This window comes from Zootermopsis nevadensis, unplaced genomic scaffold (genome assembly GCF_977971745.1).
Source record: "Zootermopsis nevadensis isolate Lab colony 2312 unplaced genomic scaffold, Znev_1.0 Znev_ptg000050l, whole genome shotgun sequence".
In the NCBI taxonomy this organism is placed as follows: Eukaryota; Metazoa; Arthropoda; class Insecta; order Blattodea; family Termopsidae; genus Zootermopsis; species Zootermopsis nevadensis.
The window spans coordinates 5,393,502-5,418,093 of record NW_028259182.1 but is presented as its reverse complement, the minus strand read 5'-3'; the positions used below and the strand labels follow the sequence as shown (position 1 = coordinate 5,418,093).

General features: G+C 37.7%; 2 protein-coding genes across 8 annotated transcripts in view; one reads left to right on the top strand and one right to left on the bottom strand.

Moving 5' to 3' along the window:
• LOC110833484 (Eps15 homology domain containing protein-binding protein 1) overlaps positions 1-20,293 on the top strand; it is a 30,656-nt gene extending 10,363 nt beyond the window's left edge. For 5 of the 6 annotated variants that reach the window (XM_087360904.1, XM_087360905.1, XM_087360903.1 and 2 more), the window contains exons 13-25: positions 856-947; positions 1,543-1,609; positions 1,689-1,790; positions 5,584-5,703; positions 7,018-7,114; positions 8,114-8,256; positions 8,967-9,188; positions 9,916-10,036; positions 12,048-12,147; positions 13,633-13,706; positions 14,257-14,371; positions 15,087-15,200; positions 16,872-20,293. In XM_087360904.1, the coding sequence (XP_087217030.1) occupies positions 856-947; positions 1,543-1,609; positions 1,689-1,790; positions 5,584-5,703; positions 7,018-7,114; positions 8,114-8,256; positions 8,967-9,188; positions 9,916-10,036; positions 12,048-12,147; positions 13,633-13,706; positions 14,257-14,371; positions 15,087-15,168 (1,335 nt within the window). In that variant the 3' untranslated portion in view covers positions 15,169-15,200; positions 16,872-20,293. The remainder of the gene's footprint in view (positions 1-855; positions 948-1,542; positions 1,610-1,688; positions 1,791-5,583; positions 5,704-7,017; positions 7,115-8,113; positions 8,257-8,966; positions 9,189-9,915; positions 10,037-12,047; positions 12,148-13,632; positions 13,707-14,256; positions 14,372-15,086; positions 15,201-16,871) is intronic. The other variant, XM_087360907.1, reaches the window with a different exon arrangement.
• Positions 19,738-24,573, bottom strand: Seipin (lipid droplet biogenesis associated protein seipin). Of its 2 annotated transcripts, none has more exons than XM_087360923.1 (5): positions 24,524-24,573; positions 23,714-23,859; positions 23,423-23,625; positions 22,555-22,867; positions 19,738-22,065 (listed from the first exon to the last, which is right to left on the bottom strand). In XM_087360923.1, the coding sequence occupies exons 1-5, from the start codon at positions 24,556-24,558 to the stop codon at positions 21,929-21,931; spliced, it is 834 nt and encodes a 277-aa protein (XP_087217049.1). In that variant the 5' UTR covers positions 24,559-24,573; the 3' UTR covers positions 19,738-21,928. The 2 variants fall into 2 exon arrangements, with proteins under 2 accessions (XP_087217049.1, XP_021927333.1); XM_022071641.2 differs by lacking the exon at positions 24,524-24,573 and adding an exon at positions 24,026-24,469.
• Positions 24,574-24,592: the final 19 nt, after the last annotated feature.

The following is a 24,592-nucleotide window of genomic DNA, read 5'->3' as shown; positions in this document are numbered from 1 at the left end:
GGGATGATAAAGGTGACTCAGTGAAGTGAGTGGGCTGTCTGAAAACTTACATATCTTATTTTATAAGCGGAAAACATTCTTTATTCCATTTGTTTTGTACGGAGTTGTTGGTAGTCAGTGCATTTCTGTCTTACTTGGTACTTCATTCTCAGGGTATGCATTGCTAAATGTTTCTCGAACAGCGGCACAAGATTTTGATGTGAATTGACGTTCAAAAATGAGCACGCATTCTGCTCATTCATATACCATGTTTGCAGGAGCCTGGCAACGAAGGTGACCTTGACCTGACTATTGTGGAGGTGGTTGGGAGAGCTTATTGCATGGGGGTGGACTCCCTTGGTGCTTCTGGTTTTGTTTTTGTACTTTGGCACATGATTGTTGCTGAATTACATTTTAAATGAATTGTTCTGCGTGATTCATGATTTGTACAGGTTAGGGTAGACTGAGATTGTTGCACTGGTTTGGACACATGGCTCTGATAAGGAGATGAATGATGGATAAGGTATTTTGGTGGTGAAACTTCTTGGAATGTTGCCTCTTGTAAGACCTTCAAGGAGATGGGGATAACATTAAGATGAATATTGGGGAAATACTTTGTGGGGGTTGGTAGTGGGTGGAACTGGTTAGGGCTGTGCTCAGTGGTGGAGTTCAGTATTGATAATGGTGAACTTTTAGGTTATAATATCAAGTAGTTCATTAGCTAGTTAATTCAATTTGTTACTAAGAAAGAACAATATTTTGCATGTTGATATTGGTCTTCTGGTTCTAACCTAATAACTTATAAGACCAGCGTTGACAGATTTGCTGTGAGATCCTCGTATGTCAATATTTTTCATCTTTTTTTGATGATTTCAGAGTAAATCTCCTGTCACAACAACCCAACGTCCAGTTCTTATGACAAGACGCCAGTTGACTGATCCATTTGGTTCTGATGATGAAGATGAAAGGTTTGTATCAACTACTTTCTACTAAAGTCCTTTAGTTTCTGTAAAATGTTGTCTTCTTATGTTTGTTTTTAAATATTTGAGTTATTGTAAGCAAATTATGTTACTGACATGAATGTAGTGACATTTCTTTTTATAGTAAACCCTTTATTGTGTTATATTATATATTATGTTCTGTACATTTGCATACAAGTGTTCTAGTTTGAAACAATATTATTTAGACCCCTTATACATTTCCAAAAGTGTAAGTTTAATGATAACATAATTATGAGAAAAATTTGGATAGTTAGACATTCTATTTGAGGGCTGTGCTGTAAAACATATACAATGATTGTTACGTCTTTTGTCTCCTTATCTAGTATTTTCATTTTTCAAAGTAAACCTATAAATGGTGCCTGGCCATGTCTCTTATTTTGTAATACCAGGAATGAAAAATTTTATGTATATCTTTTTTAGTTGTGGTTATGCCCCTAGTACTGCTTTGTAGTATATGGAAAAATGATTTGAGTGCCTCAGTTGTAAATATTTTCCCACCTTTGTTTTGGATTATGTAAAAAGGTGTTTTTGTCTTCACTGTTCTGTTCTGTTCTGTTTCCAGTTCTGTGATTGCAAGTGAAGACAGGAAAAGTGGTAACTGTCCTTTAACAAGATCTCAGTCATCACAGGTTAGTGTTTGTTCAAGTGTTCTTTGTAGAAATGTTTTAATGTCTGCTAAACTCACTCACTCTCTCTTTTTTATTTCAGGAATCAATTCATTCTTCAGACACGAAGATGAGCAGAGAGGGGTCAGAAGGATGCGAAATGAACGGTGTTCAACAGGGCCTTTCACCTGCACGACAACAACATGTAAGACACGGGTCACCGGTTTTCTTTATTAAAATAAGTGTAGCATGTTGTATGATACGTGTTTCAGCATAAGTCTTTCTTTTTTTGAGTTGCTTGTGCACAGAGTAAGAAAATTATCTAAATGCTGTAAGCTATGTGAATTTATTCTAAATTTCTTATGTCAATAGAATGAAGTTTAATCACAATTTATTTGAGTTTTTAATGCACTATCTTCAGGATTTAATTAGTTCAAAATACATTTTTAATTTTGAATGCAAAATTTTGTCAGAGGAGGTCTGATTATTTTCTGTGTGTAATTAAATTTTGCGCATTCAGGGTCTGGCATGTGTTGAGCGTCATGATTAGCTGGTAGGGCTTAGAAATGTCTGAATTACAGCTACATACAAAATTCTTTCCAGAATGACCGAGTTGTTGTGGGAGAATTTTCTTCAGATATCATACAATGTCTCGACCAAAAATTCACACTGTACTTAGTGGATGGCTTCCTCTCTGTCTGTAGGTAGAAGGATCAGCAAACCTTAATGGGTGACAGTGAAAGGAATCAGCCGTGTTTCATGGTATGTCACAGGAAGATAAGCCATACCATAATCTGTGTTTATTTTTCCTATCACCCACTGAGATTTGAAACCCCTTCTCATCTGTAGAACCTCTAATTGGTCTTGGTGCCTAGTGATAATGAATAGCTTTATCTGATGAGCCTCACAGCAGTTGTTGATGATGAACTAGAAGTTACAGCATCTTCTAGATGTGTACCCAGACACTTGGCTGACCAGCTGAAAAATAATCTTGTTTTTCCCCATATTTCTTTATTCCGTATGCAGTCATTTGCTGTTTTATCTCTCACTGTAAGGAAGATAATTGATGCTGCTAGTAGCAGTTTCAGATATTCTGTATGATAAAGCATATAGAACTTGTCCTTTAAAGTACGTTTGTTATGTTTGCTATGCGTACGTCTGATTGACGTTTTCTGGGTTGAGACACTGTTGATAGTTATCAGTGTTTTGGAGGAGTGTGTTGCGTCCAGACCCTTGAGATGGAACTCTCACTGCATTATTTAGGTACTGACATTTCTTAGAAACATCACAGTTATTGCTTTGTACAAAAAGGTTGCTTGCACTGTTTACTGTTCCCTTATACTCACCTTCTTACCCAGCACATAAATTGAAGACTTTGTTTGGAAGGTCGAGGGTGTGTAGTTTTATGAGCTGCTTCTCACTTGTGCATGTGTGCATGTGTAGTGGTTACGGTAATAAGGCTTTTACAGTATAAATTGCATCCATGACAGTTGCTGTTCAGTCTGTAAATAATTTAAATTGTACTGTACATATCACATTTTCTTTTAGGGCAAGTTTTTGCAATGTGTAATGTATACGTTACTAATAAAATGGATGGCTGTCTGTCCACGTAACACATAGTTCTTATGATACACAGTTCTGTGACATTTGTATCCATTAATGCTACTCTGTCGTGATTAATCAACTAATAAATTTGATTTAGCGGTCATTTCCTTAATTGCTAATTATTTTCTCATGTTAATAATGTTAAAAGAATCAGGCATACACGTCTCACTTTTGAACTTCATAGCCCTGGAGTCTTTCATCATATATATAAAATGTTTCATGCTCAGTTCTATCTTGACGTATATTTAGATATGACAACTTTTGATTAGTTTGTGCAGAAATCTCTGTGTGTTTGTGGATTCCTACTTTTAGTGTAGGATTTCCAACCTTTCAGTGTTACTTTTAATATAATATGTTACTTCTGGGTGGCGCACATTAATGGTTGGTGTTTACTGTTTGTCTGCTTATAATAAGCTATTTCTTTGAGAAGCATGATGCACGATGAGATATTAGTGTATGTTCATCCTTATATCTGCATAGGTGACACTTTTGATTCAAATTTTTAGGCCAGAAATGTCTACAACTTGCATGGCCCTTTCTCTGTATATTAATGCTATTTTCCCACATTGTATTTTTATCAGTCTTCCATAGATGGCAGCAAATGATAATCATTTGTTCCAACACATTTTACAGTTTTTATTTTGATGACGCAGGTTACTTTAGTGCATGTGATAAATACTGCAACCATAATTTGTAAGAATAATATCTGTCTGGTGCAGGTGGTGTGAACAGAAATGCGATTGAATATCAAATTACTCAATTTTAAAACGGTTTTTTCACCTGTGAAACAAAATTAATACAACCAAAACAAGTAGAACTTACTTTCACAGTTAAATACGAAGGTTATCGTGAATGAAGGGAGATGTAAGGAGAGATGCAGAGTATATCCTTGACATATACAAGATAAATACAAACTGGAGGTGTGTGGGACTATATGATATGAATACAACAGCCTTTTTTAACCAGAAGCGTAAGCCAAATTACATAATGGTATCTTCTTGTAGTCTGCGTATACTTTATTGCAACATATTAAAAAACATTTAAAACTCATGATTTTCATATAGCAACAAATTTAATTATGATGTATACACTACACAGTTGAGTTTTATGATGTGAGAATGTGCATCTTCTTACACTAATTTAACACGAAGGCTAATTCAATTTATTCTTTTGATGGATAATTCTTGTTAGTACAAAATGCCTTTTCTGCATAAATAAATTTGGAAATCTTTTTCTAATTTTATTTTATTACTTAGAATGGTTTTTCCTTGCATTAACACTGAAATTCAAATTTGCAAATACAAGTTTACTGAAGTTTATCTTATGCAGTATCTTTACATCTGAAAAAAGCCGTGGCTAAGATTTAACAACTTGACAATTCTACCTAGAAGTTAATACAGATTTAGAAATGAAACTGTATCATACAACATCTTACAGGAAGAATTTGTATTTAACACAAGCAAAGTCTTGTACGTATTGTCAAGAAATTTGTGACTTATGCATGTGTAAGTACTGTTTTTTGGGTGGTGAACTTGGTGATTAGAAAGCCAAGAGTGATAAACTTACCATTTCTAATGCCAGTGGTCCATGTCCAGTCACTTAAGGAAGATTAGTCTCAGTGATGGTTGTAGTAACGTTGCACAAGGAAAGTTGTTATAAAGGAATCCTATACGTATTTATTACATTCTGTGGATCCATAAGTTAGTCAGATGACAAGAAGATGTGGAATAAATCATAATAATACGATACTTATTACAAGTAGAGTTCGTAGTGTTATAACATTTTACATATTATAAACAAAGGGTTCACATAATTAGTGATATGTTATAAATAAATCCAATGCTATGCTGATGCATCCAATTAAATTTCAGCCTTCACATTAGCTATACAATGTACTTTAATTGTTCATTTTTCAGTATTTTTTCTGTCCTGTCTTCACAAATTTGTAAACATTGTTAATGATTTCATGACTCTGATCCTTTACTGTTCCTGTGTGTATTGCGGATAGAATTGGCAGCATGTTAAATGGCAGAAAAGCCCCCAGTGGATCAATTAACCAGTCAGTCAGAACTGTAATGCACCACATTCTCAAGAAGCACGAGCAGTTTTGAGATTGCCAAGCAAGGCAGCAGACAGGCTGTCACACAATGACAATTTTTACTGTTGTACTAATGACAATTCATCACACAAAACACAATCTGCCTTTTAATGTAAGTGGAACTCTAATTTTTAAATGTGCGGTCAAGCGTCCTCCGTTTTCTGACGTTGTTATACAGTATTTAACACTGTTTCTCCTTCCTTCATATGTCTTGGATTTGACTTGTTTTTGATTTTGTTTGTAAATTTTAACACGTGTGATATGTAATTGGTGTGTGCAACTTACAATTTGCCAGCATATTTTAACTCGCCATGATGAACTGAGAGAGCGAGCTCGTCAGTTGCTGGAACAGGCAAGGAGAGAAGCCGCTGCCCGTGGCAATAACCTTCAGCTGACGGCGCAGTCACCGGTCAAGGTAAGAGCCAGCAGGTAGGGTGTGGACCATGGGGCCTGTATTAGCTGTTGTAATACTCCTGTATCAGCGTCCGTAGTAATACAGCTAAAGCACGTAGATGTAAAACATTCCTTGTGAAGAGACATCACATGTAAGGTAACATTTAGCAATTATCTTTTTCTGTGCATGGAACAAATACATTGTTTTTATAAACACTTAGCTACATCACTTTCATTAGAGTGAGTTGTCTTTATTGTATGCAAAACCATGCCATAATGCCATGATCACTACTGGTCACATGTGTAGCGACAGATGTGACCTCTTGCTTGTGAGAGACTTTGCTGTCCAAGGCTTTGCCTGCCATGATGTCATTCCGTCAGTTCCCCGCTCTGTCTCTCCGACTTGCCTAGCCTTGCCAGTCTTCTGTGCTTATCTCGTATTTGCTGCTGTCTGGAGGGCAACGTCGCTTTGTGTGATTTGGAGAAACAGTGGTCGATTGTTCTGTGCAGATTATATATGAATGTACCCCTACAGATGTATTGCAGAATTTTTGTGGGTAGACGTGGCCTTTAAACCTCACGATGCTCTCTGCTGCTGGCTGAGCACATTTGCATAGTTGAAATTAAAAATATTTCATAACAACTGTGCTTTTGCCTTCCAAAAAGAAGCCTGCAAGAGCAAGATATGTATATATTGTAAAATGTTTGTCTTCCCAAGTTGTACAGATCATGCCTAGATTTAGAAATTATGTATCATTTTAGTCTTTAAGCTCTGAACACTGGTGATATGTATAAATCTCTGCCAGAAATCTGGCTATCCTGATTGAAGCTTTTGTGATTTTCCCTAGTCCCTTCAGGCAAATGCTGGAATAGTTTCTTGAAATAGGCCATGGCTATTTAATTTTACATCAGTCCCAGTTTGTTGTTAACAGTTACTCTACTGTTTGAGGCTATGTAACTTATGCAGTAGAATGGGTGTTATTAAATAAGTTAAGAAGACTGACAGTGTCACTTCAAAACTAATAAGAAGAAGAACTGCATTTCCAGTTTGTATGGATTTATATCCTTAAGAACTAACACATTGCTCCTGAAATTAGTTGCATCTGGTAACACACGTAAAACAACCATGTTGAAACAATGAACCTCAAATCCTTCCTAATGAATCTGATAGCATCTTAGTAGAGGTTATTGACTGTTAAAAGACAAATACTTATTGTCTGTTATAAATTTTATGTGGCTCAATATAATAATTCAAGATAATGGGAATATACTGAAAATTTTCAGTTGTTTCGTGCAGCGTGTTTGCAGAGTAATATTTTTTTGTGTTTTTTCTAAGGGTGAAGAGGAAAGACAGCAGCAGTTGCGGGAGCGTGCGCGGAAACTCATAGCTGAAGCAAGGATGGGTGTTGTTGGGACGCAAGGAAGGGGGTCTAGTAAGTTGAACAGTCGCATTTCATAGATGCTAGTAACTAGGGCGTGAAACATGTCGGAGAACTGCGCCTCACATTCAGTAAACTTAACCCAAAGTCAAAATGTACTGCAACAGATCACACAATTTAAGTTTTAATAACTCCTCAGGAATGATACAGCATATTTAAAAATAGCAGAAATTGCACCACTCAAAAACATGTGTCAAAAGAAACTGACTATATACATAATACCAATGTGACTGTCAGTACCAATGTCTCATTTTTCCCCCAGTTTCAGCTTAGCTTGACCTGATGGCAGTCATGTTGGTATTGCACAGCGTAGTTGCGGAACTGTTCAGAACATTCGTACTGCCATCGTGAGAAAACATCCCAGCGCACTCATGAGCAGTGTCGTGTTACGTGACTCTCATCCCCACGTGGCCCGCACTGTCCAGAATATGCTGTACTTTGTGCACTGGAAGGTGTTGGACCATCCTCAATACATTCTGGGCTGATCATTTTATGACTTCTGTGTATTTGGCCGTGTTGAGAAAATTCTGAAAGGCTGTAGATTTGGGTCAAATGAAGATGTCAGGGCCGTGGTGGTGCAGTTGTTCCTGGAGCAGCCCAGGGATTTCTTTGTTGAGGGGATCCATTGGCTGTTGTGTTAGTGGCCTGCGTTCCTCATTGTCCATGGCGACTATTTTTAACGGTTTCTGCTCTTAAGCCCGGGACTGTCCATGAATTGGTTTCGTGTGAACAAGCTGCAAGCTATAATGAAATATCACTTGTCAACACGTCTGAAATTCCTCTAGCTTTTACTCGTAGTTGGAGTATGTTTATGTAATTCCTACGCAGGAGATGTCTTTTAACTTTTTCACCGTTCAGTAGAAACAAGCAGATTGGATTTGTGTTTGAATTCTTTTCAGCAAGGATTACAGTGATGTATCTTGTACTGCCTTCTTTATTCAGTCCCATGACAATGCAAGGCTTTATTAATGTGTACTGTTTACATGTTCACAGACCTGCAAACAGTTCCTGCTGATAGTGGAAGTCCGCACGTGGAAATCCCGAGCTCTGATGACCAGAACAATTCTCTGTTACCGCCTTCTCCTGAGAGAATGCAGATCACTCTTTTTCCTACTGACAGATCTGTTGGGAATAAGGTATTAACCAACTGTGCATTTGCCGTGATCTAACTTAACGGTGCAGCTGAGGGGCCAGCACTCCTGTTTCATATTTTGCAAGTTTTAAGTTCTCATCGTGGCCCAGAGACTATCTGTCCTAACTCAGGTGTTTAAAGTTCATAGTTGTTCCATTACATCATGTAAATTGTTTTGTAAAAAAGAAATAATTTCTCGTGATGAGAAGATTGACGCACATTCTATTTTTCCAGCCACGCTGGTTGACTCATTCACATTTTTTCATTTGATTGTCGCTTCCTAGAACTATTTGTGGCCCAAAACAAAATGCTGTTGGACAGCACGTGATCTTTGTTCAGTTGATTAACATGTTATATGTTCAGGGAAAAATTATTTCAGTTTTAAGACGTTAAACCATTCCAGGTTTTGAAATCGTGTAACTCCGAGAGTTTAATTTTTTCTTAGCGGTGAATGTTTTAGAATTTGTAGAGCATGAATACAGTGGTAATGAAACACACATGTGAAAACAAAGTCATGGATAAGACTAGGTACTTAGGTGAAGTACAGATCAACATTTCTGAGCATTGATGTCTTGTGTTATAGTATTGGAAAAGGAAAACAATACATTTTGAAACAGCCTGTGGTAGGTTTCTGCTTGTTGAAATTTGGATACAACAGTTTTTCAAAGATTTTGTGTATGCTGTGTATATACACAGTTGCTCACTGTTTTTCAGACTGAAGAGAATTGTAATGTCCTGGCATGGAGTCCGTCCAGAACCACAGCACCTGCGCTGCCGTCTCATACCGACAGTGTGGCCTCTGCTGTCATGCATCCAAGTCAGTCAGCAGTCGAGGAGAGCCCCGCTAAAAAGAATACGTCGCCTCTTCACTCCTTTACGTCGCTCATGGATCGAATCTCACCGGACAGAACCGCTGGTGACGTATACCAGAGGGGGGTAAGTGTAATTTAATTTACTTGTTTTTAATGTTTGTCATTACTTCTGTTCCAATTTAGTCTCATGCGTTCAGTGTTTAAATTGATCTCTTTATGCATTTTGTGCGTGAACATGTTGGCTCCATAGATGTATAATTTTCACAGTGCAGGATTGTTCTTGCATCTGAACAGAGTATGTGACTGATTAAGCTTATCCTCTGTTCATTGCCCGTTATTCGAAGTATGTGACATTTTGACAGTTCATTGCACTCCCATTTTCAGGTCACTGTTTGTCGTCGTACAGACACAAATATTATTTTTGTTGTTATTATTTATTTATTTTTACGTTACTCTGTAAGGTTTGAGGTAGTCGGAAATATTTTCTGAGGTAAGGTTGTGGCATAAGTTCCCGTGCCATCACACTGGAAGATTTAGGTGCCTTTTTATCTTTCTTGTCTTCCCCGATGGCAGGCTGGTACAGACAGTTTTGTAGGGTGATCCATTTATCATGGCTATTCTGAATATGTGCCACAGACGTACTGACAGGTATCTGCGTTCATCAGAGTTATAATTTGCAGAGAAAGCAATGTGCGTTTGTAATCTGTAGAGAAATGTTCAGTGTGATGTTAGTTTTTGATCGCGCCGTCTCGTACGAAATCTCAGCTCTTGTAGGATGCAGTTAGTCTTCTGTGTGTGTGTGCGTGCCACTCATTAATGAATTTGTACTTCTTATATGCACGCCGTTTCAGCATGGCAAAGACATGGTAAATTACATCCAGAATGAGCTTGAAGCACTGGAGAGGGAACAGAAGCAGATTGACAAGCAAGCAGCCTTACTGGAAAAGGATCTGCGAAGAGTGATGGAATCAGGTACTGGGCGCTTAAGTTTTGTAATTACAGTGAAACCTCGATGCATCGTTTTCGGCGGGGGTGGGAAATAAAAACGATGAATGCGGGAAAACGATAGATGCGGGAAAGCATTAAAAATTTAAAAAAAAAACAATGTTTCTCTTTCAAAGTTACTTCTTTTTACCAAAAAAGTCTTTAATGGACAACTGGTTTGTTGAAACTTTACGTTTTAGACCAAACAGAGCACTTTCCACGTTCAAAATGTTTTCTTCGTCACGTTCACTAATATTAAGCGCATAAAAGAACGACTTCACTTTCGCCAATGCAGCGTGTGCTTCGGCAAAACTCGGCAAAGCTTCGGGCTCACATTCGTCGTCTTCCTCACCACTCCAACCCCCTTTGCGGACAATAACAGGAAGAATGGAAATACTATTACTGCCGAACTCAACGAAACGTAGCTGTAGAAGACCCTGAACCGCTGGAAACGAGATGAACCAGAAGAATGAAAAGTGCCGCCAGCCTTTCCTTTGTACTTGTAATAAAAGCATTTGTGAAGAAATTCACACTGCACATGCCATCTGGCATCGCTGGAACGAAATATGAGTGCACCCTAATTAAAATCGTAAAATTTCTGACAATGAGCACCGCCATTCACTCCAACTATCACCCCTGCACCGCTGACCCTCATTCCAAAAGAATGTGCTGGTTGGGCGACATAACAGGTCACGGCTACTGCGTATTCCAAAAACATTGTGCGTCTTTCGGTATTAATTTATCTCTAAACCCAGCATTTTAAATTCTCAGAAACGATCATTGCGGGAAAATTGTGGGACGGGACTAAGATTTTTGAACGATCGATGCGATAAAACGATAGTTCGAGGAACGATAGAAGCGGGAAAATGTAACATTATTTTATATGGGATGTATTCGGGACCGAACAAAACGGACGATGCATCCGGGAAAACGATAGTTCCGGGAACGATGGATAGAGGTTTCACTGTATTTTAAATGATATTTTTATTACAGACCTCGCTGTAGTAATATTGATTAGGTTTGCCAGTAACTAGTTAATAGGAGATATTTTTATTTTCACACAATCATTCTAATTTTGTTCCATTCCGAGTGAACATTTGAACAGTCAAAAGCTTCATTCTGATAGAACTCGCATCAGTACACATAAATGTTTCATGTTTTAATGCAGTGTAATGTGCAACTTCAGCTTCTGGGGATCAGCCCCATCAAATGTTGAAAGTTTTATCCATTGTTTTGGTTAACATTGCAGTTGCCATGTTCAGGGTGAATACATATTGGTTGAGCGTTTTTGGAAGGCATATATAGCTCAGGCGAGCAGGCCAAGACCTACCCTGGGTTGTAGCGTCCATGATGATGATGATGTATAGGTCAGGCAATAGGCAGAGAGTGGGATGTGTGGCGGAGCTCAAGAGTGGGCTGCTGTCTCGTTGGTGATGAGCGTGTGTTTGAGAAGAAGGAGTAATGGGAAGAGAAGTTAGGAAAGGAGGTGACAGAAGGGGGGGGGGGGGTTATTTTATGGGTCGCCAGGTTGGGAGAAGAGGTGCTGGAGGATGGCCCTTAACAGGGACAGAGAACTTTGCTGTGGAATTTGCGTCTCACATGTGAGTAAGTGAAGATGTGTGCTGGCAAGGCAACCCAGAATTAAGTGAGGCAGAGCATTTTGAAAGACTGAAGTGTGAAATCAGTACAAGTTGCAAGTAGAAAACTGGTAATAGCAGCCTTTCCTTGCGTTGAGTATTGTACAGTGCTGCACAAAAGAAAACTTAGCTGCAATGTGAGATTTGAGGTTTTCGCGGAGGTGAAGAGAGATACTGTTTTCTTCTGGGTTATGAAACCGCATAGTCTTGTAGGTGGTAGCCAGTGTTTCGGAGGAACTCACCAGCTGCCTTTTTCACCCTGAAGATTGCATGGTGTATACCTCTGAAACATTGGCTACTGCCCACAAGACTGCACGGAGTCATAACCCAGAACACGATCATGAAACTTCCTTCTTTTGTAGGTAATGATCGAGAAAGAGAAGAACAGCTGATGGCCAAGTGGTTTACGCTAGTGAACAAGAAGAATGCTCTCTTAAGAAGGCAGATGCAGTTGAATATTTTGTGAGTAGAGCCGATGTGCTGTTTCTTCACTCATTTTAAGTGCTTCTCAGATATGTAGACAATTTAGAACTTTAAGTCTACTGTAAAAGTTCTTGGCACGTATTTATCACTGCGTGAGGCGGAAACTGCTGATCTCAGAGATTACAGTTTGTCTGCTCTAAGCTTTATGAACATTATGACGTTCGCATACGGTGAATAGTAAATATGTTTAACGTTGTGGTAGCAGTGTAAGGAAGACCATGACTGGAGTGAAGGAGAAAATTCTAGGGCATTTGTTGATGTGTGGTACTGGAGCATGTTTAATAGACTGTATACTTACATTTTCAGCATTCAGCAAATATTATTTGCATTCGTCTTTGGTTATATAAGCAAATCCACTTTGGGCAAACATTTTGAACAAGGGTTTACTGTAAGTCATTGGCTTTTATGTATATTTATCACTGAGAGAATGCATTTATTTATGACATTAAATGTGTATCTCACTGATATAAATGTTTTATGCAATAGCTCTGCGAAGTACTCTGAATTCATGTGCATAAATTGTGTTCTTTTGTTTGCTATATCCTGTCATGATTCATATTTCATAATACTTGAATGTGGATTGATCATTGTGTATGTGCTGAGTCATATTACCTTTCAATTTTTTTCCAGCAACATTTATTTCAGTTATCAGAATCATTTAGTGTTTGTTTGTTTCCTTCCAGTAAATTATTTATCACGTCACTTTCATTATCCTTTTTCCATAGCGTCACTGTGCATTTTCTTCAGTTGGCAGGAAACATGACCAGCCCCCAAATAATCTGTTCCACTGGTGCTTATTCAGAGCTGTTCATGTTTTATTTTTAGAGATTTGGGTTTGTATTTTTTATGTATTCACTGCATTTGAAATATATTTCAAATGATAGTTGTATACCGTAATGGGGCCTGTTTCTTTTTTGCCATCTACAAAGTTTCTGTTTCATGAGCTGTTTTTGGAAAAATGAAGAAAAAAAATTCAATATGCCAATTACATAATGTTAGGGTTTCTATTTGACTAATGTGAACATAAATTTTCCCAGTGTCAAATTTAATGCTAATGTGTGAATGAAGTATGTTTCATGAAATGCACAGGCAGGCGCTGCTTTCCCCATGTTTGTTTGTTGTATGCACATTGTTTACAGATGCATAAAAATAGTACGAACATGTTTGGAACCAGAATTTGATTTTTCAGCTTAAAAACGTCTTAAGGTAAATAACCAGATATCCTTGAAAATGAAGCCACTGACAGGGTTGTGACACGGTATTCTGTTTTCAGCAAGGTCGTACTGGGTTAGCGTTGTTTTTAAATGGAACAAGCTAATACCAGTACAGTCTGTAGCACAGTTGGTGTGGCATTTCTTTTGAGATGGCGGAACCTTGACAAATATGTTCCTGCCACTTTTGTTATAGACATTTTTTTTGTACACTGTGTAAACAGGAATTTTGAACTTCCTTTGTTTTTTCCAGAGAGAAGGAAGACGATTTAGAGAGACGATTTGAACTTCTTAATAGGGAATTGAGAAGCATCTTGGCCATGGAAGGTGAGCATGAAATGTTGAAAGTAAAATAAAACCCTATATTTCTCTTGACAGCAAAGATTTCTGATGCGCGTATGTGTCTATCTGTAGTGTACGCAGGTGCATACAGTAACTGGCAACTGGGTATCTAACGGAGATGCGGATTGGAAATGAATAGGACACGCCTTCTAGTCTGTGCTTATCGTCTTAGTTTAATGGGTGAAGATGCAAATCTCGTAAAGAAAAACACAGGTGGTTGTAAGGAAACCGTTCTGTAAAAGCAGGAAATTTTTTAACCAGCTTAAGATAAACTTTTCAAGGAAGACCTTATAGTTCGCCCTGATGATGGAGGCAGCAAGGACCTTTGAAACGTCGGTAAACGTCTACCAGAGTACACGGCACAACAACCCACAGACTCACTGGCACGAAAACCTCATCAAATCCTACACGAAATGTGTTGTGCTTCCTTTGAGATAGGAACAGAATTTTTTAATATCATTTAGATGAGTTTTGTGCCCAAAGTGTTAACGTAATATAAGCAATGGCTTTGTTACTCTTTTTCCGACATTTGCAGATTGGCAGAAAACAGAGGAACAGAAAGTTCGTGAAAATCTGTTACTTGATGAACTGGTAACAATTGTCAATAAGAGAGATGAATTGGTTCATCACTTGGACTCGCAGGAGAGAGCGTAAGTACATGCAGAGATATACAGCTTCATTGACTTCGGTGTCTTAATACGAGTTCAGCAGATTGATTGTGTTTTGTTGGTGAAAACTGATCTGTCTGGTCCGGCGCTGACGTAAACTGACGCTCTGTGCCGAACGTTACTTTTTATGTGTTGTTTATCTGTTTACTTATCTATTCATGATATATACAGTGCAAGGTCATGTCGAATGAGATGAGAGGATAGTATGAACGGTGAGTTTGAAAAGAATATGCCATGGTTAATGTCTTGATACTACACTGGGGTAGTTCCCTGAAATCTCATGAAAACCACAAAATGTCTGTCACTGCATCATTATTCTATGAACTAGGTACATTGGCCCACATGTTGGATTCACAGTTCTGTTAGGCATAGAAGCTCAGTCACTCTTAATAACATCAAAAACATTTTCCTCCTTTTGAAAATTCCTTCAATTTCTTTTTCTATTACTTTTAATAACATAACTGTAACACAAATAAAGCATTAAAATATATAATATAATTCAGGTCTATACACAAACTTTATTTACAGATGTTAAAATTTAAAATTTAAAATTTGCGCTATTCATCGTTACTACGATGTTACAATACTGCGCCTTCATGAAGTTTGTGTATAGACCTGAATTATATTATATATTTTAATTATAAAACACAAACATGACGCATTTAAACTATAAATAAAGCATTATAAATTTTTGCAGTATTGAAGATGATGATGAAATAGAGCGAGATTTGAACAGAGTTTCGATGCCTCAACAAAATCGAAATTGTGTTGTGCAGTAAAGAAAAATAAGAATTTAAAAAGTGAATAAATGGTGAGTAGCGTTCAGCATTTAATCGTATTACTTTTAGAAATGTGATCAAATATCAGAGCTCCTGTGTTTAGGAGCAGTTTAAATTTATGTGTGCTTGCAGGTTTCATTCAGACTGTACTTTTATTTAAACACATTTCTCTATGTGTCAGCTGTTCTTGTCTGTAAGCCAAGTTCAGCGTCATGTTAATTTGTTTGAGCAGGTATTGAAGGCATTTGCTCTTAGCATGGCACATTTAAGGGTTGTGAATAGTAGTGATTGGATTTTAATGTAATTTGTGCTACCAGTAGGTTTTTGATGGTTGTCAACAGCCAGAATATTTCAAAATATGTTTCGTATTTATAAAATAGGGAAGAAATACTAAAAATTTTAAATTTAAACACGCTTCTTTTCATTAGAGTCTGTAATCATTCATTCAGGGGAATCTTTTCTTAGAAACGATATTTGTTGCAACTTGGAAATGCATTACAAATGGATTTGAACTTCCCCATTATCCAGGGTGACAGAAATTTAGTTGCCTGTGTATGCAACTAAAAGTCCACGTCGGGGTGTTTGTGGGTCGCATTTCATAAAATATGGAACCCCTTTTACATCAGGCACAAAATTCTTTGAGGTTGGACCTTCGGTAATTATTGAACTTCCTGGTCAAAAGTTAGAGATCCACTAGGCTTGTTTCAAGTTACAGTTTTCTTGTGATAACAACAATCTCTTTCATTCTGCTGCTACACTTGTTGGAAGTAGTGTTTTTTTTTAAAATTTCTTTGTTGGTATGAAAATAATTAGTTTGTGTACACACATTCTTACAGTTGACAATTTGAAAATCCCTTGTTTTTGTGGTAAGTTATGTTTCTGATTAACTGTGCAAAATGGTCTGTGACTTTTAATAAATGTCAGATAAGAGCTTTATGTCCTTGTAAGAGAATGTTTTGTGCGTTTCAAACTATCTTGAGAAGCAGCTACATACAGTGTTACATAGCTCTGTCATGCCCATTCATCTGCCCACTAGTAGCAGCGTCTAAACTGTAGGAATGATTTCATTTGTTTAAACTTGAAGTGGTAGATGAAAACTAATTTTGTTGAGCGATTTTCCATTGAGATGAAGTGTAAAAGGCACGCACAGCAGATGTGCATACACCAACCATAAAAGTCGGCAGTGGCTGAGCACAGCATCATTGAAGGCTGCTGTATCATCTTCAAGGACGTTGTGGTACTGGCCAGAAAGGTGGGATACATGTATTACTCAGTGAAAGATGTCATTGAGATCAAGCTACATCTTGACATCTTAAGCAGACGGACAGAATAGCAACAGCCAGTAGCCCGTTATGTCCTTTTTAAGTAATAAATGCTGTGTGACGATGATTTGGCTGACGATGATTTGATATGAAGTGGCCGTGTAACAAGACATTTACAGAAAGTGGTTGCATTTTTATATCGACAGTTCGCCTTATAATCGTAATTTTTAACGTAAACAGTGATAGTTCCTTACAATTTTTGGCTTCCAGCCACAAAAACGTAAGGAACAAGGAGTAATTGCAAAATTGAGTGTGTAATTTTGGCTGTCAAGGATGAGCCACATTGAATGCTGGGAATTATCTGACGTTTGACACTGCTCATCCCCAAAAGCAGAAGTTACATGTGAAGTGACGGCTGTTTTCTTTTTCTCTCTTTTACAGTTTTGCAAGCTAAACATTGGTTATGTGCCACAATCATGATCGCTGTAGACTGCCAAAGAAGAATTAATTTTTCTCTCATTTAAACTACTGTCATCTATTTTTTAAAATAGTAGGATGCATGTGTGTGGGTGCTGCACGGTTGTCTAGAAAGTGAAAGTTGTGGCATTGTCGTGGACAAATTTGAGAGGTAAGAAGATACAAAAGAACAGGGTTTGGTGGTTTCGCCTCTGCTTCTGTCCCGTGTTGTGTCTGATGTTACGTTGTATCCCAGTGGACTGGGCATCCTGTTTCCTACTGGCAGTCTGGCCCAACGCTGAGAGAAGTGGATATTTTTGCAGTGCCCCTCTGTTTTATGCATGTATATTTGTAATTAGCTGGCGATATTTGAAATTATGTTGAGTTCAAGTAGATGACATCTTTGGTGTATATTTTTTCTTCGAGATTTTTTTTTGTCAGTAAAATATAAATGTTTTTGAAGCACAGTGAAACCTGCTGCTAATTGAATCCCCAAGGGGTCTGAATAGTTTCTCACTTCAGATGCGTTTCTATGTAGCACAGGAGCTAATTGTGTTTTCCAGATTATAAGATGCGACCAGGTTATAGAGGGACATTTTAGAAAATTTTTTGCTACAAGGTACATGCAGATTTTAGACATTTTCAAGCAAAAAATAAATAAAGTGTGTCTTATAAGAATGTAGTACTTTAGATAAAAGACTTACATGGTGTGTACCATGTGTATTTATGAACAAAATCACATCAGTCTGTCTGTTTTGTTTCGTTCTCCAGTCACTAGTTCAGTAAAATGCCGCGAGGCATTCCGTTTCTGAACGGAGTCCTCAGACAGTTCTAGAAAAAACAATTAGAGCAAAATTATTGAGCAAGCAACAACAGATTTTCAAGCTTGTTCTTGTTTTTTGTGTGTGTGTTAAACTTTTTCTTCTTTCTCCTTGCATTGAACGTTTATTACAGATAGGGTTACATTTGTTTTCCGCTCTATATTCGTGGGACCAGAGAAATTTCCTGATAAAGGAAGGTTTTTATATAATGCAGGTTCCATTGTAGGCAGGTTTTACTGTACAAAGTGCTCTTGCTTGTTAAATTGAATTTAGAAAACAGACTATTGAACCCTGTTATAAAAATTACATCTGACTTCTTTCATATTTGTCGTGTGCCAGGAATTTTGAGAACGTCTGTTCGTTGTGTGGACACGAGAGAGTCATCTTTTGATTTTCTGTGCTTTAAATGTGTACTGCACAATCTTTCATACTGTCGCATGTTATTAAAGTGTTGAATGACAATGTGTGGTTTTTCATACTGATTCTTGTACATGTAAGTTGAAGCTTTACAATTTTATTACACGCCTTATGTTTGTGGAAAATAATTACATTTTTGTATGAATATATTCTGCCCATTGCATACAAATTACTGATCAATACTGTAATACACTGCTCTTTGTTGGTACGTGATTGATGTCTGAGAACGTAAAAGTATGCAGTTTAATTTCAGTTTCAATACTTACGATGACTTTGCGGTGCGTAGGTATGAGTAACTGACAACAGCATGATGTGGCAACACTGTGGTACCAAATAATGTATTCGATGCTGCTAGTGTGTCCATTGACACATGCATTAATCACATTTCATTTGGCACTTTACTGTTGCCACATCATGTTAATTTATACTTGGGTACCAATGAAACTGTTACTCGCCCACGTGTCGTTAAAGTTCACGGGCACAGACAACGCAACCGCGGCTCACCATAGACCGACAACCGCCATCAGACCAGTGGACTGATAGCTAAGTGCCCAATATAATACACCAACTCCTGTGCAACCAACATCCAACGAAGTGTTACTAAATATGAAGAACTTACCTTTATGCTCTGTTAAAAAAACTTTTAATCTTTTGATTTATATTATATGATTTAACTTGTTTTTTTTGCCACTGATGATGACCTCTTGAGGTCGAAACGCGCTTGGCATTCATAGTGTAAATTCCTGTTTGTATGCGTATTTTATATTTGGAGCTTTACATTTCTGTGTCTCTCAGTTCATTGTACGGACTAACTCAAGAGCTTGTTACTCGGTAAAAGTGGAGCATGTTGGCGATCTCATTTTGTGTGTGAACCTTCTTTACCTTTGCACGAAACATTGTGCTGTAAAAAAAGACAACAGCAAAGAGCAGTGTGAACTTTTGTAACTTATCTGTAAACTATAAAGTGTGCCATCTTAGTCATAGAATATACTGTGTACATAGCCACTTGATATTCTGAACAGTTGACATTAAGTTTTCACGTGACTTCACCTGTGCGAATGATTGGAATTTAAGGCCTTTTGAATATCAGCCGAAGCTGTCAAGATCAATGGAAGAAGAGAATTAATTAACAGCCACAGTACTTTAGCAGATAAGAAGAAAAAGAATAACAGTATGTAGTAAATATTTATTCCAAGTTTACCTTTTCATGATGTATTGAGGGTCATGTATGAATCATCAGTATAAAATATTTACATTTTCTTACTTAAGACAGATTTATACATGTATCACTGTCAGATCACATTATGATAATTTTTCAAGACAGACAAAAAGTGCGCAGGAATATAAAGAAAAATTTTTGCCTGGAAAACTTCTAAGCCTCTTTTCCATCCTTGTGGGCCAATGTTCTGTTCTGTTGCAGTTCCATACAGATGCTAATAATTTGACATTTACGTTTGTTCCTGAAGACCGTGCAACGCACTTGAACCTCTCGGCCTTCTGAGCATCGAGCCATTCCAAATCAGTGACCCTCAGTTTTTATTTGGGAATTAATAATTCAATCTGCTGCTGCTGTTGGTAGTTTTGGGTTGTTTTCTTATTGAGAAACAAATCCATTGTCTTGACATATACAAAAGGAGTTGTGATTTATTCAAACCATAAAGATCAATTTCAACAACATATAAAGAAGCTAAACAAATGTATAAATTTTAATGGTTTCTGCAGTTCATAAGATATTTTACAGTTTATTTTATTTCTGATAAGACAAACATTCAGTTATGAGAAATTCAGCTGTGTGCGCTTATGTTACCATGCATTCTTGCCAGATATAAGTTCTAGTAGACACTAATGTTATAGACTAGACTCATAGTGTTAATATTGTAATAATATTCGTATACTTGCTTCAGAACTTAAGAAAGAAAATCAGGTATTGCAGTTTGTGCTGTTTTAATGCATACAAAATGACAAAAGAAATGGGTGTTCACTGCTACTGTATGTTAATATGCAAGACAGTCGCAAATAATGGTACACTATAATTCATTGACAAATGCATAGCTTATTTAAAACAGGTTACTTTTTATGGGATTCTTGTTGTTAGTATATAGCAACATAGTAAAATACATTATAATTATTTAAGATCATTGAGTTGAAATAAATTACTTTACACTGTAACATGACAGCCTATTCAGTTTGTCCTGTTTAATTTTAATTCTCGCAGTACAGAAAAAACATCAGTTGCCAAATAAACTGCCATCTTCCTGCTTGAATAATTGCTACACACTGTCAATATTATATCGCGTGAATCAACGAGGGCATGTTGCAGGTTATATGCTTCACATGAACATGATTTAGCTCAGATATCATCCCACTTGCTGAGCGCAGTGAAGTCCGTTTCTTCCCACATCTCGCCTGCCATCGCCACCACATTGCAATCATCTAACCCACTAACACGCTGATAATCTTCACTGAGCTTTCCCTTTAAGCTTATTTGGCATTTCTAGACACTCCCTGTTTTCATGGATACCAAAGATTCTATTATAGCACGAACTCATAATCCTCGGTTTAATCGCCATAGAAAAGTACAGACTGTGATGCTTCTTCCATAATTGTTTTTACTCCCTCAGTTTCAGACATTCTCCTCATCATTTTGTGTTTACGCCCCTTCAACATTGACCCACTGTAGACCGACACTGAGCCAGAATCTCTGTCGGGGCAATGACGCGCCAAACAGGATACAGGAATTACGAGTGCAATTCCAATATTCGGATGTCAGGTGTTACTCAAGAATCATTAATGACCAAAAGTTTAAATTAGCTTGCAGGCACACTCATTCGCAGTTCACTCTTGTGGTCATTTCTGTGCAGCTTTCTTGTAAGCAGTTCCATGGCAAGATTTACCTATGGAACAGCAGCCATTCATATAAATTGTCTTACTACTTCAAAGGCAGTATGCAGGAAAACCCACCGTGATAGACAAATAGTGAGTGAAGTGAACTATCTCGCGCAGTTATCGAATGCGCTTCATGGCCTACGCATGTTGCAGCTGGCTGTGCACTGCGGTAGTGCACGATTAAACAGAGGACCCTGCAGTTAAATTCTGGCTGCCAGCTACAAGTACAGGTGTGTGAATCCATGAATTGCAAGTGATAAGCTTAATGATGTCATTATACTATTAACAAAGAAGTTGTTTCAGCCATAATTTTCAAACTTTAATAAATTATCACTCAGTTTCACTTCTCGTACATATTCCACTGTATTCTGTAGGAATGTGGACATAACTTTAAGGAAAACACTTCTTTATATACACAGTTTATGTTGTTCAGTAGGATCTGAGGTTCGCTGTCTTCTGGGTTGTTGCGCCGTGTGGTCTGGTAGAAGTTTACCGACGTTTGAGGCCCTTGCAATCATCGCCCTGATGATGGAGACAGTGAGGGCCTCTGAAACGTCGGTAAACTTCTACCACACCACATGGCGCAACAACCCAGAAGACAGCAATCTTCTGTATCTTGTTTGGTTGTCTTTTGTTGTGTAAAGCAGGAGTTTCGTCACTGATGAAACTCGCTACGATTTATTAATGTACAATAAACAGCAGAGTGACATGTCCTTGACTAGGATTTATCGTAGGACGTGTCTGACAGTAGCGATACAGTATGAGACTTAAAATATAATAAAATCTGATATAAAATTTGTCACTAAAAACCTATTAGTAAAAAATGGAATGAAATGTGAGCTGCACAAACTTCTGAAGAGAATTTGTGGTAATTTAAATGTTCTCATCTTTTTGTTAATGACGTTCTTCCTTCAACTATCACTTGAACTGCTGACTATACAGAAGTTCTGTGATGAACTGTCGACCGCCAACGGCTTGTGTTGGAAGTACATCGACTCCTTCACCATTTGTGTTGCTGCTGTCATCCAAGAGGCTGGTCTCTTCAGATGAACTGTCTGTTCCAAAACAAATCCATTTAATGTACTAATGAATATAGACTGAGAAACCTCCGAAAGGGGTCAGCGAAGACACATTCTGGGTTGTAGAGCCAAGAAGAAGAAGGAGATAAATTATTGCTATACTGTGGGTTGATCACCATGAATCACCATTAGAGAGCAAAGGTTAATTGATTTCCAGTTGTATGAGGTGACTTAACGCTACAGTTAGTTCTTTCACCAAAGCCTCAGAAAAATGAAAAGCTGTCTACAGGTCGGTAAACATACTTTTGCATTCTAAGCAAGATGCTGCATGCAAATTTGGTCTAAAAGTATGATCTTTTGATAAGTCACTGTTATAGTGGACAGACTGTCAAGTTAATTCAAGATAAATAAGAAGCTGCTACATACATTTCTGTGGATTATATCAACATGCGAATTGCATACAAAGGAAGTTTAAATAAACTTTACTAAATATGTTATTATCACAAAGTATGGGTTCTATTGTACCATCATGTTCTCCCCTAAGTGTGACGGCATTCTTCCTCTTCGGGTTGAGTCGTAGTTCATCATCGTCTCTTGCAGCACTGTACAAAAATTCCCCCTCATTTTCATTTGGCCGACGTAAGTGCCACCACGACAGCATACAAACGAGCACGATGAAGAACAAGTTAGACGTTATCCCAACAGCAGCAGAAAGCATCGGCCAATGAAACATGAAGTAGCGTATCCCAGTGAAGTGAGCGTGGATGTGCAGTGTGGCAGAATACAATTCCACGTGACGAGATTGAATTTCCACGTAGATGTCTGTCACTGGATGGTTCTACAATATAAATTATATACTGATAAAATAAAATATTTTATTTACGAGGTGTCATCAAATATTTATGGAATGACTGAAATGTGAAACTGCTAGTAGATGATGGGACAATATAATCTGCTGAATCATTTGCCACAAAGGTGATCTGAATCCCCATATTATGGGGCTGTTGACCGAATTTTAAAATTCTGGGGTAATGCTAGTTTAACAGATGGCAAGCTGGACTGTGAGTAAGACTTGATACATGGCTGATAATTAAGTTCAAAACTGCGGAATATGTCACCGTCAATTGACACTTTGTGAAGTACAGCTGCGTGCAGTGCTGTGACCCTTGTTCAAAAATCCGGTAGACTTTGAAGAACATTGCAAGTGTACTCAGTTCTGTTTGAAATTAGGCAAAAGTGCTAATGGAACTCTGCAGTATTTTAAGACTTGTTTTAGTAGAGGAAATAATGAACAAAATTCAAGGATTCAAATGGTTTTTAGTGTTTAAAGGTGGAACTTCTTCTGTTGAAGATGGTGAATGTTTACAACACAGACATAAGTCCATGAGATTACCTGATCTTCCTCAAAATCTGCAAGAAGTTCTAAAACAATGTTCTGTTTCTCTTCTTTATTGCCAAACACCATCATTGGTGAGAAGATGAGTGTAGACAACATATGAAGAAGGTAACTGCGATAGTGCAACATAGCGGAGCGGCAGGAGTTGTCGACCAACTGGCCGTCCTTATCTTGCAGCCGAATGCACACCATAAACATTCCTGGAAATAAGAAAAGTTGATATATATGTCTGAAATGATGGGGCATCAAATGATACTGAAATTTAAATTATATTGTTTGAACAGTTACCAAGTTTCTGATTTGCTGGAGATTCTGGCATCTCCAGATCTAAATACATTTTGTACTGTTGCCCAATCATAAGCAACTGCTGCTTCCTGGTTAGACGGACATGAGCCGAGGGGAAACTGCAAATACCTTTGCTGGCCTCACATGACCTATGCAAAAACAATACTTCAGCAACAAAGTTGCAAACAAGTGTAACAGCTACTACCAAAGCTATATTGTGGCATCACAGGAAGTCTGTGCAGTTTGATGGGACAGCTTGTGTCATTTGAAACGTACATATCAGGCACATAAGGAAAGGGTCTTCAAAATACTTACTTAAACTGTAGGTGAACAGCCCGAACATGTGAAATTGAAGGCATGTAAGTGTAATAAAAGGCTACATACAAAAATATTGCGAACCATAAGACGACAGCTGCTACTAATGCAACAACACCACCTCTAAACACTAATTCTCTGAGTTCATCAACAGTTCTCCGCCTGTAATTGTTAAGCGTTTGCCCAAGAAAACGAAATGCGGGCATTTTAAGCACAGACGTATTTATTCCCGATTTAAATGCTTAACAGCGGTTTTTGTTTTTGATAACAGTGTTTTCAAATAGTTATGTAGTTTGATAATAACGGTCCTGAACTTTGAACTGCGAATCTACGTCCGAGTTCAGAGTTTCGTGACTTAATGAGTTATACTAGAGACCATAAATTACCGTCATCTAGTAATTAAATTGTAATATTACTGCTACTACATTGTTCAGACACATAGCATTTCCCACTAATATTGAGAGCATGAGATGACCTTTGGATATCATGTCCACTTACATATTAAAAATGATACTGGAATTTTTTTCGTGCATAATTATAATTGCTTCTAAACGTGAAGATCAAGGG

What these genes read in the sequence shown, in the direction of transcription:
- Seipin (XM_022071641.2), bottom strand. Translation starts at nt 24,231, where the DNA reads ATGCCCGCATTTCGTTTTCTTGGGCAAACGCTTAACAATTACAGGCGG. An exon ending in TCCAGCAAATCAGAAACTTG is followed by an intron (nt 23,626 to 23,713) that starts GTAACTGTTCAA and finishes TCTTATTTCCAG; the next exon opens with GAATGTTTATGGTGTGCATT. An exon ending in ACTTAGGGGAGAACATGATG is followed by an intron (nt 22,066 to 22,554) that starts GTACAATAGAAC and finishes GTTTTGGAACAG; the next exon opens with ACAGTTCATCTGAAGAGACC.